At 40.3% G+C, this 14721-nt stretch overlaps 1 protein-coding gene across 1 annotated transcript in view; it reads left to right on the forward strand.

The window, feature by feature from the left end:
- The first annotated feature begins 197 nt into the window (after positions 1 to 197).
- The window catches only part of SLC38A1 (solute carrier family 38 member 1), a 52452-nt gene continuing 37928 nt past the window's right edge, over positions 198 to 14721 (forward strand). Inside the window, exons 1-3 of the mRNA XM_068970824.1 lie at positions 198 to 319; positions 12368 to 12443; positions 12732 to 12847. Of these exons, the coding sequence (XP_068826925.1) occupies positions 198 to 319; positions 12368 to 12443; positions 12732 to 12847 (314 nt within the window). The remainder of the gene's footprint in view (positions 320 to 12367; positions 12444 to 12731; positions 12848 to 14721) is intronic.

Genomic DNA, 14721 nt, shown 5'->3' on the forward strand with positions numbered 1-14721 from the left:
AAAAGTTATGTTATCAGTAAAGTAATTGTTTGTGTATAATAGTTTATTTTTAATCAGTGGTATTTTTATGCTTAATTATTTTTCCTTGTGTTGTATTTTAGGGGTGTCAGCCTTATATTTTTGCTGCTGTCCAGTTGTAAATACTCTCAGAAAAAGAGAATTTGGACCCATTTTTTGACGACAGGTAGTTTCTAAACATGATGCATTTCAAAAGTGGACTCGAACTAACTGAGTTGCAAAACATGACAGTGCCCGAAGATGATAACATTAGCAATGATTCCAATGATTTCACTGAAGTAGAAAATGGTCAGATAAACAGGTGAGTATTTTTCCATTAACACTTTCTCTCCAATGAAAGAAATGTCTCTAAAATATTATTCTGGTTTTTCAGTTATTCTCTTGAATTATTCATTGCTAAAGTTACGCTCCATTTGAAGATGTAATTTGAATTTCATATGTGACATCTCTTGGGCATAGTCTGCAATAGCAGATGAAGCAAATAGGAAAGGAATTTTATTCATCCTTTCGAATCTTTGAATTGAGTCTAATAAAAATGTATAAATACATTGGACCCAAACCAGCCCTAACTTTTCAAAAGCTTTATGCTTATGAATTAGACCAACTGTTGGAATTTAGCTGCATGCCATCTGAATGTGTACTACAGTCATCTGGCTTCGCCCACATTTTAATCAAGAAATGGTCAAAGTCTCGTTTGCCAACGTTCCCATGTTAAAATGACAAATAGGTCATTACCAGCGTCATTTGTAACATGGATTTTAAGTAATAATAACATAGAGCTAAATGCCTCTGTGAGAAACTAGAGAAATAGTACATGAAACAGAGAGAAATAAAGAGATACTGTGAGTGAGGGGGGCAGATAGGAAGAACGCTGGCCTGGCAGCTCTCACCCTCAGCTGTGACCACAAGTCCTTCCAACCCTTGGGTCCTGTGTTTCTTAAGTTACAAGAGTAGGACTAAACATAAATATATATATGTATATATATTTTAATGATGCAGGGCATTATCTGACCTGATTTTATTTTTTCTAATTTATTGAAGTGTAGTTGATTTATACATTGTGTTAGTTGCTGGTGTATGACAGAGTGATTCAGTTCTACATGTATGTACACTCTTTTTCATATTGTCTTCTAGTATGGTTTCTTATAGGATAAATTGAATATATTGATAATTCCCTATGCTCTACAGTAGGACCTTGTTGTTTATCCATTCTGTGTATAGTAGTTTGCACTTGCTCACCCCGAGCTCCCTGTCCTTCTCTCCCCCGCCCCCTTCCCACTGACAGCCCCAAGTCTGTTCTCTGTGTCTGTGAGTCTGTTTGCATCTCATAGATAAGTTCACTTGTGTCGTATTTTTAGATTCCACACATAAGTGATAGCTTATGGAATTTATCTTTCTCTGCCTGACTTACTTCGCTTAGTATGATTATCTCTAGGTTCATCCACGTTGCTGCCAGCTCATGTGGATCCCTGTCGGAAAGCTTTTCAGCTTGGGAGTTTGTGTGTGGTTTGTTTGGAGTTGAGGCCTCCTAAAAGGCTGGGAGAAAAGTGAAATACGTGGGGACTGCTTATTAGAACATAGACCATGCTGCACTTGGGAGGGCAGGATCAAAAGGATATTGGGAAGGAGGAGGATGAAATTTTGTCAGCTAACCAGACATCTCTGCAGCAATCCTTTCTGATAATCTCTGCATTCTGATACAATGCGTAATTGAAAGTCAGGAGTAGGATTGGGCTGCCCTCATTTACATACACTCAGAAGTTTCAGCCCCCTCTCCTCCTTATTCTTTTCCTTAAGTGTTCTCAGAGATTAAGTCTCCAACCCAAATACTTCCTCACTACCATCCAAGTATCATTTACTGTGCGGTGATATTTCTTATTGTTGGACCCAAGTTTGCCTCTTTCACCTTTTCTCCGTAATTATTAAGAATAACTGCCATTTCTTGAGTGCCAGTTTTCATTATATATTACACATATCCTTAGAACAACCCTTACAATATCATGCAATGTATTCTTTTGCAAATAAGAAAATTTAAAAATTCAGTATACCAATAAGAATGTGGAAGCTCAGAGAAATAAAATAACTTGCTCAAGGACACATACAGGTCTGTAAGAAATCTGTCTTTCTACCCTTTTCTGCTACCTCTGATTAAAATGCTCCGGCATGAATGAACAGGATAGTTCCTGCTCTCAGTTTAAACCAGGCTAAACTCTACTAGTGCTGTTTTCTGCTCTGGGCTCCTGGGGTGTTCTGCAGTCACTACTGATTTCCACTGAACAATGGATGGGACATCCATCAGCTGTTTCACAAGTAGCAAATTTTGTAACAGCTTCATTCCCAAATCAGTGTAAGCCTTGAGGACCTTAAAATGAGAGTCTTCTATAATATTCGGTTCAGGCTCTGAACTTGATCTTTAAGGGTTTTACTACGAAAAAGTATTGTTTTGGATGCGATAACCCCTTGCAATAAGAGAAGGCACCGCTTCTCACTCCTTTGGGTGCCTGCCAAGAGAGCCCACTTGCCTACTAGGCATGGGCTGTACAGCCTTGTATTTTTTGGAATTTGATTCCACTGCTGCAGATGCAGTGTGATGCATTTATTTATCTCCCCTCTTTGGTTGACATGGTTTATGAATCTTGCTTCACTTTTGGCTGTAGACCAATAAAAATTAAAAATAACATGTTATAGCATGAAGCCCAAAAGGTAAATAAACATCAGAAAAGAGCCCCCATGATTTCTGCAAAGCTACACCTGAGTACCTCTGACTCTTCTGGTAGCTTTTTCACATTGGTGGGAAGAAGGTAGGCCTGATTATATGAATCTAAGAGAATCCTCTCCCAAAACAGTGAACTTCTAGGTAACGGTGCATCTTTGTAAGGAAGCTAGAGAAAATGTTGAAAGCAAATGTTGAACCCTGATTACCTGGCATCCAGCTGATAGCCTTGCCTGGAAACTTCTCCCCCTAGGATACTTTAAGAAGCATTTTTTAAAGTTTAGTTACAAATAGAGTAGAGCCCTTTGGGTATTAGGACTCCTGCCCTTCTTCCAGTTCAGTTGTTTTATTTCATGCCCTAATTTTTGGAGTTGTAGTCATAGAAATCGTGCCCAACTCTCTTTTGATCCCATGGACTGTAGCCTTCCAGGCTCCACTGTCCATGGAATTCTTCAGACAAGAGTCCTGGAGTGGGTAGCCATTCCCTTCTCCAGGGGATCTTCCCTACTCAGGAATGGAACCTGGATTCTCTGCCTTACAGGAGAGTTCTTTACTGTCTGAGCCAGACAGCAGAAGCCCTGCAGTCATAGAAATCTACCCCTGGAACAGCAAAACCTTTTGAAATGTCCACTGGGCCAGTATTGCTGACATTTTAATGTGCATTTGAAACACCTGGAGAACTTGTTAATCTGCAAATTCTGATTCAGTAGCTCTGGAACTGGGCTTGAAATTCTGACTTCCTGCAAGCTCCCAGGTGATGCCTTTACAACTAGTCCGTGGACCTCATTTTGGGTAAGAAGCTCTAGACACTCCTCAGATGTGATCTTCTGGAGAGGAGGAACCATCTTAACCGTCTTTATATCTCTTATACCTTGTTATGATACTATAATGGTGCCCGGTACAGGGCAAACATCTCAAAGCATTTGTTAAATGAAAGTGACAGAGACAGACAGAGAGAGCTGTTAAGTACAAGGTTTGGATTTCAACTTGTATTGAATGCTGGCTCTATCCATAGGTCTTATGTGATCTTGTGCTTTGAGCCTTAGTTCCATCTCTGTACCACAAGCATGAAAATAATACCTGATCTCCTGGGATTGCTGGGGAATATTAAACGCAATGCTGTTTGTAGATTAAGGACTCAAGCTGTACTATCAGCCAGCTTAAGTTCAAATCCTGGCTCAATGGGTTAGTTATTAGTAATGTAACTTTAGTCAAGTTACTTAATTTCCATAAAACGAAGCTAATTATTATGAAAAGAGATGAGAAAACTCATTTAAAGTACTTGGCACAGGGTCTGGCAAGATATGGGAAAGTCTCTAACAAAATTACAGACCTCTTTCTTTGGCAAGCACATCTTCTCCACCCATGGACTAACAAAACTATTTTAGGTTTAGGGTGATTGTTGGTTATCGTTATCCTAAAGTTGTTGAAATAGTCATAGATGAAACTAACTATCCAGGCAAATATTCACATATTTTAATATTTATATACTGTTCTTCTCATCTCCATGTATAGTTATTGTTGTTATGACCCAGGAAGCTTGTAACAAAATTTGAGAGTCTCTCCTTAAGGTTTTCCTTAATGAGAAACTCTTGTCACTACACACTTGCATCAGCCTTTTTTCTCTTGGTCCCTTATCTTTCAGAGTTGATGAACTATGTTTGTATTGTTGGGAGAAGTCTTGAAAAGTTATCACTTCTTTTCTTCTAATGTCTTTTCTGTACCTTTGGGTAGAAGAGGCTATAACTTTTTCTTATATTCAGTTTTCATGTTGGAAAATTCTTCCCTCGCTTTAATCACTTCTGCTACAACAGAAGTCTGTTTTCTCCTAGTTTCAGAGGGGTTTATCCACCAAATAAGGCTTTGTTCACCTCTCATTCTCTTTAAATACCTACTGTTTCTTTAATTCTTTCATGTTTTCCAGTCTCTTTCATACATGCTTTTTCCTCCTTTTCTCTTTCCTTCATATAGAATGTAGTATTTATAGGGGAGGAGCTAGGAAAGGTTATTTAAGTTCAGCTATTCATCTCTTTTGTGTTATAAATCCTCCAGTGAAACCCTATAATCTAGTAAGAACCTGACTGGTGGAGATTAAAATAGGAAGATTATTTTCCCATTGTACAACCCATCCTTAATTGGATTGTTGTTGTTGGTGTATTTTTAGTTTTAAATAACTGCTCTATATTGCTTGCCTCCTTCACATACCTCAGTATAATGCCTACATCCTTTTTTTAAGGCTTTGTCTATTGAAGGTCAGCATGATAGCCACTGTAGATTTTTGTTTTGTTTTGTTCACAGAACAGTTGCCTACCTAAGAGTTGATCGAATTCTGCTTTATGGGTACAGACCAACCCAGCGATAACTCTTTCTTAATAGTACTCTTATCATCCTGAGACCACATGTCAAAGACACCTTCTCCAGTAGCCCATTTTTAAGTCAATAACGAGGTCTTTGCCAGAGGTCATTGCTTTTTTAACAGGCAATTGCATTTTTGAAATGGTAAAATAACAGAAACTTGTGATAAGCCGCTGACCTAGTTATTGTAAGCAGACTTTTCCATCACAAAAAAAAGATTGTTTTTGTTGTATGTGTGTGTGTTTAAGTTTACAGCAATACAAAGCAAAGATCGAAAAACAGAAGAGAAGAAAATGTGGAAACACCATAAAGAAAATACAGAGGCTTTCTTTGAGTACTTCATTCCTACCGAGCAAGATTTCCCCAAAGCCTAAGCCAGTCTGGTTCCTCAATAGAAGAGGAACCTTAGATTTATGGAGGGTTCCTCTGAGTTGCTAATGAGAGGGGCAGGTACATAGAAGGAGTGATACATGACGCTACCACTCTGAATGCGAGATTAGTGCCTATGCCACAGTTGGTGCCACAGGAAAATCGTAAATAGGTCAGAGTCAGAAGAATGCGTTCAATCGAGAGTATCCAGCACACACACGGAGGATGAGGGTCGTGCACCAGGCAGGAGAACACTGGCTTAGAGGAGGAAGGAGGGTCTCGTGAGGGGAGAGTGCATTCCTAGTGGTACTGCTTTTCAGTCCCTATTCTCCGAATGCCCTGGTCTTATCTCCGTCCTCACCGCCTCTTGGGAAGACCATTTGGAAGAGCAGGGGGAGCTAAGATTCAGTTCAGTTCAGTTGCTCAGTCGTGTCCGACCCCATGAATTGCAGCACACCAGGCCTCCCTGTCCATCACCAACTCCCGGAGTTCACTCAAACTCATGACCGTCGAGTCGGTGATGCCATCCAGCCATCTCATCCTCTGTCGTCCCCTTCTCCTCCTGCCCCCAATCCCTCCCAGCATCAGAGTGTCTTCCAGTGAGTCAACTCTTCGCCTGAGGTGGCCAAAGTACTGGGGTTTCAGCTTTAGCATCATTCCTTCCAAAGAAATCCCAGGGCTGATCTCCTTTAGGATGGACTGGTTGGATCTCCTTGCAGTCCAAGGGACTCTCAGGAGTCTTCTCCAACACCACAGTTCAAAAGCATCAATTCTTCGGTGCTCAACTTTCTTCACAGTCCAACTCTCACATCCATACATGACCACAGGAAAAACCATAGCCTTGACTAGACAGACCTTAGTTGGCAAAGTAATGTCTCTGCTCTTCAATATGCTATCTAGGTTGGTCATAACTTTTCTTCCAAGGAGTAAGCATCTTTTAATTGGCTGCAGTCACCATCTGCAGTGATTTTGGAGCCCCAAATAATAAACTCTGACACTGTTTCCACTGTTTCCCCATCTATTTCCCATGAAGTGATGGGACCGGATGCCATGATCTTCATTTTCTGAATGTTGAGCTTTAAGCCAACTTTTTCACTCTCCTCTTTCACTTTCATCAAGAGGCTTTTGAGTTCCTCTTCACTTTCTGCCATAAGGGTGGTGTCATCTGCATATCTGAGGTTAGTGATAGTTCTTCTGGCAATCTTGATTCTAGCTTGTGCTTCATCCAGCCCAGCGTTTCTCATGATGTACTCTGCATATAAGTTAAATAAGCAGGGTGACAATATACAGCCTTGATGTACTCCTTTTCCTATTTGAAACCAGTCTGTTGTTCCATGTCCAGCTCTAACTGTTGCTTTCTGACCTGCATATAAGTTTCTCAAGAGGCAGGTCAGGTGGTCTGGTATTCCCATCTCTTGAAGTATTTTCCACAGTTTATTTTGATCCCCACAGTCAAAGGCTTTGGCATAGTCAATAAAGCAGAAATAGATGTTTTTCTGGAACTCTCTTGCTTTTTCCATGATCCAGTGGATGTTGGCAATTTGATCTCTGGTTCCTCCTCCTTTTCTAAAACCAGCTTGAACATCTGGAAGTTCACAGTTCACGTATTGCTGAATCCTGGCTTGGAGAATTTTGAGCATTACTTTACTAGCATGTGAGATGAGTGCAATTGTGCAGTAGTTTGAGCATTCTTTGGCATTGCCTTTCTTTGGAATTGGAATGAAAACAGACCTTTTTCAGTCCTGTGGCCACTGCAGAGTTTTCCAAATTTGCTGGCATATTGAGTGCAGCACTTTCACAGCATCATCTTTCAGGATTTGAAATAGCTCAACTGGAATTCCATCACCTCCATTAGCTTTGTTCATAGTGATGCTTTCTGAGGCCCACTTGACTTCACATTCCAGGATGTCTGGCTCTAGGTGAGTGATCACACCATCATGATTATCTTGGTCTTGAAGATCTTTTTTGTACAGTTCTTCTGTGTATTCTTGCCACCTCTTCTTAATATCTTCTGCTTCTGTTAGGTCCATACCATTTCTGTCCTTTACCAAGCCCATCTTTGCGTGAAATATTCCCTTGGTATCTCTAATTTTCTTGAAGAGATCTCTAGTCTTTCCCATTCTGTTGTTTTCCTCTATTTCTTTGCATTGATCGCTGAGGAATTCAGCAGTACCCGGAATTTGCAGGTCAAGCAATTTGTACTGAAAACTTTCAGTAGGAGCGCTAGTAAAGATTTTTGGCGTAGGGTAGACAGAAAGAGGCAGAATTGAGAGGCACTTGAGGCACAATGTGTTTTAATAAGGTTTTCATGGTTACTCATCACAACAGCTCTGCAAGTCCCTTGCATTATTTTCCTCCTGTGGAAGCATTGCAGCAGGGAGCCAGCAGGCATGCAGGGGCTTCATCTTTCTCTGCTCCTGTTGCAGCCTCTGACCCTGTGGAATGCCCCTGCGTCCTGGTGCCTTGATCCATTTTTCTCTGTCAGCTTTCTGCCCCAAATCTGGGGTGCACAGGCAGGCCAGGAGCTTAGACCTGCCATAACAGGAGGCTTATTGGTGTTTGGTTTAGTTGATTTGAAAATGTTGGGGATTTTGCCCTTTATTTGAAAATAATGAAAATTCTCTTTGGAAAGCAAGTCCCTCCACAAGAAAGGCAAACGGGACCTTCTGGATAATGATTTGGCAGACTTAAGTTGGTTGTTAAAATTAATCTGATTACATGCAGTCTTTTATTTAACAGCAGCACTCAATAAGAGTCCATTTCATTTTGGCAAGTCCAGCACCCCCGTTCCCTTGGGCTGCCAGGATGAAAAGGAAGGTTGCTCTCCCTTGTCCCTCTCCAGCCAGATCTGTAAACCTCAGTTCTGTGGAAAGATTTAAAATGTTAAGGGTAAAAGAAGGGCCAGGGTTAGAGTACTGTCAGATGGGTCTCCAGAGAAGTGGCTTTCATTATGTCATTCTCTTGCTAATACCCTGCCGTGCTGTTTCCCAGACCTCAGCCTTTAAGATTCCTCTGGCTAATCCCACCCAGTAATGGTTTTTCCTTGTCTGGCTTCCTTATCTCATCTCCGTTTTGCATGGTCTGATGTTCCTAGTCTGGTGTTTTGGTCTGTTGTTGTCGTTCAGTTGCTATGTTGTCGTTAAGTCGTGTCCAACTCTTTGTGACCCATGGACTGCTGCGCGCTAGGCTTCCCTGTCCTTTACTGTCAGAGTTGACTCAAACTCACGTCCATTGAGTCAGTGATGCCATCCAGCATTCCCATCCTCTGCCTCCCCCTTCTCCTGCCCTCAGTCTTTCCCAGTATCAGGGTCTTTTCCAATGGGTTGGCTCCTTGCATCACATAACCAAAGTATTGGAGCTTCAGCTTCAGCATCAGTCCCTCCAATGAACTGGTTTGATCTCCTGCTGTCCAAGGGACTCTCAAGGGTCTTCTGCAGCACCACAATTTGAAAGCATCAATTCTTCGTCACTCAGCCTTCTTTATGGTCTCACATCCATACAGGACTACAAGAAATGCTCCTTAACTGGAACATCACCTCCTGTGTTTCAGGAGACCAAGGTTTTCTTCACTTCCTTTTCATTTCTGACAGTCACTGGAAAGGTCCTAGGCAAATGCAGATGCTGAAGGAAATCAACCACAGATTGTGTTGCTCATACCAGGTGGTGGCCTCAGGGGAGGTTCATAGTTCATATGTTGCCTGCCTTTGGTTTATCCAGGTGGAAAAAGCAAACTTGAAGAATATGGATTCAAGATGAAAGAGGTAGATAAATAAAACCAACACTGATGATATATATCTTTCATTAAAAAATGGTTTACTATGAAATACAGCTTCATTCAGAAAAGCATCTGAAAATGTATAGTTCAAAAATACATGCTTCTTTAAAACAGTCTAGTTCAAGTGTCTTTATATTTATTAGTGAAAAATTTATGGGTTAGTTCTTACTAAAACCAGATGATTAAATTTCCAGAAAAGCCAAAAAGAATTCCTGTTTTACTATTACATGTAGCAGTTTACTTATGGATGGACTTTTCCTTGTCAATAGCACTTCTTTTCTTAATGGGAAATTTTTTAAATTAGAAATTTAGGCCATAAAGTTCTAATGTTAATCCCAATAATATATTTGCTGGTTCTTAGAGCATTCTGATTGCCTCCTTCTGTATGTTTTGTATATACTTGACTCTATTCAGCCTGTCTGAATCTTCCCCAGATTCAGAAAGTGTTCCTTTCATTTTGTGCCTGAAGGTGTACTGATATTTTACATGTGCTCTCATTTAACTGTCCCAGTAACACTGTGAGATAATGCAATAGTGTCATTCCCATTTCACAGGGGTAGCATACTCATGCCCTCAGAACAAGTAAGGACTGAACTCAAGGTCTGAATCCCTTTAGGCCCTAGCTCTGCCCCTGACCATGGACCATATGCCCCTCCTCATCTACCATAATTTCCTCATCTTAACTCCTTTGGGCTAGTGTCTACATCACTTATGACACACTCCATGCCTCCCACATTGCCCGTATATAAGCAGGTGCTAAAGTAATGTTTCATGGGGGAAGAGTTATTTTCCATTTTTGCAGGGGTGAGAGGAGAGAATTCCTGTGTAATAACTTTGTACTCCAAGAATGTGAGCTTATAAAGAGTTCTGTCTCCAGTATCCTTTTTAAATGCCAGCCTTATAGTATTTTTGACCTTATCTAATGTTCCATTAGAGAAAAATCTATATAAAAGTTAACTTGCATTGCATATAGTATTTTAATTCTTTGGTATTAAAATTACTCAAAATCTATAGCTCTTTTTGACTTAGAGTTGTCTTTTGTTTCCTCTCAAGATGAGCGTCTACTGTTTGCACTGTTTGGTACTAAGTAGCAATATGTGAACCGTGTATTTCTTGCTGTTCAAGCTGGTTTTAGAAAAGGCAGAGGAACCAGAGATCAAATTGCCAGCATCTGCTGGATCATGGAAAAAGCAAGAGTGTTCCAGAAAAACATCTATTTCTGCTTTATTGACTATGCCAAAGCCTTTTGACTGGGTGGATCACAAGAAACTGTGGAAAATTCTGAAAGAGATGGGAATACCAGACCACCTGACCTGCCTCTTGAGAAATCTGTATGCAGGTCAGGAAGCAACAGTTAGAGCTGGACATGGAACAACAGACTGGTTCCAAATAGGAAAAGGAGTACGTCAAGGCTGTATCTTGTCATCCTGCTTATTTAACTTATATGCAGAGTACATCGTGAGAAACGCTGGACTGGAAGAAACACAAGCTGGAATCAAGATTGCCAGGAGAGATATCAATAACCTCAGATATGCAGATGATACCACCCTTATGGCAGAAAGTGAAGAGGAACTCAAAAGCCTCTTGGTGAAAGTGAAAGAGGAGAGTGAAAAAGTTGGCTTAAAGCTCAACATTCAGAAAATGAAGATCATGGGATCTGGTCCCATCACTTCATGGGAAATAGATGGGGAAACAGTGGAAACAGTGTCAGAGTTTATTATTTGGGGCTCCAAAATCACTGCAGATAGTGACTGCAGCCATGAAATTAAAAGACGCTTACTCCTTGGAAAGAAAGTTATGAGCAACCTAGATAGCATATTCAAAAGCAGAGACATTACTTTGCCAACAAAGGTCCATCTAGTCAAGGCTATGGTTTTTCCTGTGGTCATGTATGGATGTGAGAGTTGGACTGTGAAGAAAGCTGAGTGCTGAAGAATTGATGCTTTTGAACTGTGGTATTGGAGAAGACTCGAGAGTCCCTTGGACTGCAAGGAGATCCAACCAGTCCATCCTAAAAGGGTGTTCGTTGGAAGGACTGATGTTGAAGCTGAAATTCCAATACTTTGGCCACCTGATGTGAAGAGTTGACTCACTGGAAGAGACTCTGATGCTGGGAGGGATTGGGGGCAGGAGGAGAAGGAGACGACAGAGGATGAGATGGCTGGATGGCATCACCAACTTGATGGTCATGAGTTTGTGTGAACTCCGGGAGTTGGTGATGGACAGGGAGGCCTGGTGTGCTGCGATTCATGGGGTTGTAAAGAGTCGGACACGACTGAGCGACTGAACTGAACTGAGAGTGAGGGATGTAAAAAGGAATGAGGCAGAGTATCTGCCCTTGGAGCACTTTTAGTTTATTAGGTAAAACAAGAATGTGAGCAACAAATCCTGACAAAAATTAAAAGCAGCCGTGAAATTAAAAGACGCTTGCTCCTTGGAAGAAAATCTATGACAAATCTAGACAGCATATTAAAAAGCAGAGACATCACTTTACTAAGACCATAATGTCAAAGCTATGGTTTTTCCAGTAGTCATATATGGATGTGAAAGTTGGACCATAAAGAAGGCTGAGCACTGAAGAATTGATGCTTCTGAATTGTAGTGCTGGAAAAGACTCTTGAGTGTCCCTTGGGCAGCAAAGAGATCAAGCCAGTTAATCCTAAAGGAAATCAAGCCTGAATATTCATTGGAAGGACTGATGCTGAAGCTGAAGCTCCAATACTTTGGCCACCACCTGATGTGAAGAGCTGACTTATTGGAAAAGACTCTGATGCTGGGAAAGATTGAGGGCAGGAGAAGGGAACAACAGAGGATGAAATGGTTAGATGGCATCACCAGCTCAATGAGTATGAGTTTGAGCAAGCTCTAGGAGATAGTGAAGGACAGGGAAGCCTAGTAGGGTCACAAAGAATGGGACACAACTTAGCAACTGAACAACAAGAACAGTCCTGACCCAAAACAAAACAAAACAAAACAAAAACAAGTCAGTGAGAGCAGCTGGATAGGACTATAAACTCTTAGATAACTGATTGATAATTTTTCATGCATGATGTTTTGGTAAATAATAAATCATTCAGTCATGATGTTAAGCTCCAAGTCATCATAATAAGATTAAATCTTTATGCTTCTCTTTACAGCAAGTTTATTTCTGATCGTGAAAGCAGAAGAAGTCTCACCAACAGCCACTTGGAAAAAAAGAAATGTGATGACTATGTAAGTGTCATTTTAATAAAGTTTGCTTATTTCTTAAATTACAATAATTGCAACAGATGTTTTTAATTCATCCAGCATAGTACCAAAAGCGTAGCTATTTACTCACCAAGACATTCCTCGGAGCCTGTGTATTCTCTCCTGAAACCCATTTGAAAAAATAACTACACCATGAAGAGAGAATTCCTCAAGTTTCATTTCCCGGTTGGTTCCTAATAGTGCTTTAAAGGCTTTGGAGTGATGATCTTTCTGGAGGACTGTTTTGTTTAGTGTGACTGTGTCTCTGTTCAGATTCCAGGAACAACCTCCTTGGGCATGTCTGTTTTTAACCTAAGCAACGCCATTATGGGCAGTGGGATTTTAGGACTCGCCTTCGCCCTGGCAAACACTGGAATCCTACTTTTTCTGTGAGTGTTGACACAGCCATACTTTCCATTTAAAAACTGTATTTTCTGTGTGTTTCTGTTCATACCCAGACGACATTGGAAACCTTTTTAAATGGTTCTTATTTCTTTTTATGTTTTACTAGCTTGACTAAGTTATAGTGCATACTTTTGTATTGCTTGTTTGAATGGTTTTTTTCCAAGAAGCACCTAATATTTGTACAGCTAAGAAAATAGAAAATCGTTTTATTAATCAAAACTACCAAAATAAGTACTTGTAAAGAGGATAAAAGATTTGAAAATAGCACTTGTATTTTTGGACACTTGACTTGTCACTTTAAATCTCAGCTAAATGGTGAAAATACTAAGAGGTGTTTAATCCATCCAGTCACCACTTTGGTATTTGAACTGCTGTGGGACATAAACTATATCCACAGGTAACTGCAAATTTGTTTGTAAGAAATATTCAAGAAGCACAGAAGTTTTCAGTGGTTTAAAGATGAGAAAATAGGGTGTACTTTACCCCTGAGTTCAGTGAAAAGAAAATGGACAATTTTATTTCACAATAATTCATCTCAAACTGTTGAAGAAGACTTTCTGCAAAAGTACAGAGGGCTTAATTTCAGTTGGAATGAGATGGCAGATTATAGAAATCATTGTTTTTGCCAGGAAAATTCCTATCCAATCTCATTCCCCTCTCACACCTCAAAGGAGTATCAGTAGTGCTTTGCCCGCTGAGGCTAGTACAAAATGCCCTTCTCCTGGGATCTTGCCTTTTTGCCCCTGACGACACTTCCCCTCTTCATTGGGTTTGCCCAATAGTCCTCATTGTTGTATCCATCATTTCTTTGGAAGCATTTCTGGAAAGACTACTAACCCTGCAGATTGTGTTTATTTCTTTAGAAAGACTTAGAAACCTGACAGAAGTACATTGCTACCCATCCCACTACTCAGGCATCAGAAATGTCTACCCAGGCTGTGCTATAGGGATTAATATTCTTACTTTTGTGTGTAAACCCATTAGAGGTGTCCTTCCTAGAATCAGAGCAACTCTGTGTAGGACAGTGAATCTAATATGTTGCCTTCCTTTTTTGTCAGCCTAATTCAGGAAACCCTCTTCTCTTTATTGCCCAGACTGAATCTTTCTGGGTGGTCTTTCTGTGTATGTATATCTTGAGCCAAGTGCCAGGTTTTAAAATGACAGAAGGTGAACAAAATATTTCTATGGTGATATTTTTTTTTTCTATATGTGAAACTCTGACCCTGTGAGGATACCATAGATGGAGTTTGAGTAGCTGCACTTGTGATTTTCAGTGCATTGACATGAAACCCCTGACTGCTAGTCTCTCTTTTTAAATAGTTATGTAGTCCAGCAAGTAACTTAGCTACTGTGAGCTGGAATTCCCTATGCTTTGAAGCAAGAAAATTGCACTAGAAAAAAAATCTCACAACTCTATTTACCTCCAGAACCTTATAGTTCTGTGACAATTTTCAGTTATTCCAAAGCTGAAAGTAAGTTTGGTTCAAATGTAAGTGTTTTACATTGATTTCTTTCTTTTTAGCTATTGTAATATACAAAGTGTCAATTCATTAATGAGAATAATGAGAAAATTCTTGTGGCTTATACTCTATGCCAGGAACTACTCAGAGTGTTTTATGCTGAGTCCTGACAAGTCTATGAGGCAGGTATTACTGTCAGTTCCCAGTTTCACAGATAAGGGAACTGAGGGTTAGAGAGTAGACTTTAGCTCTGGAATCTCTCTTTGTCACCATCCTGGTAATTCCCTCCTCCTTTCTTCTCTGCTAGATCCTTTGTTCCCTGTATTTTTATTTCTTGCTGTTTTTGGATTTACTTCCTTGCATTTGCTGCTGAGAAAGAGTAAATAGAAATAAAATTT

This window comes from Capricornis sumatraensis, chromosome 4 (genome assembly GCF_032405125.1).
Source record: "Capricornis sumatraensis isolate serow.1 chromosome 4, serow.2, whole genome shotgun sequence".
Classification (NCBI taxonomy): domain Eukaryota; kingdom Metazoa; phylum Chordata; class Mammalia; order Artiodactyla; family Bovidae; genus Capricornis; species Capricornis sumatraensis.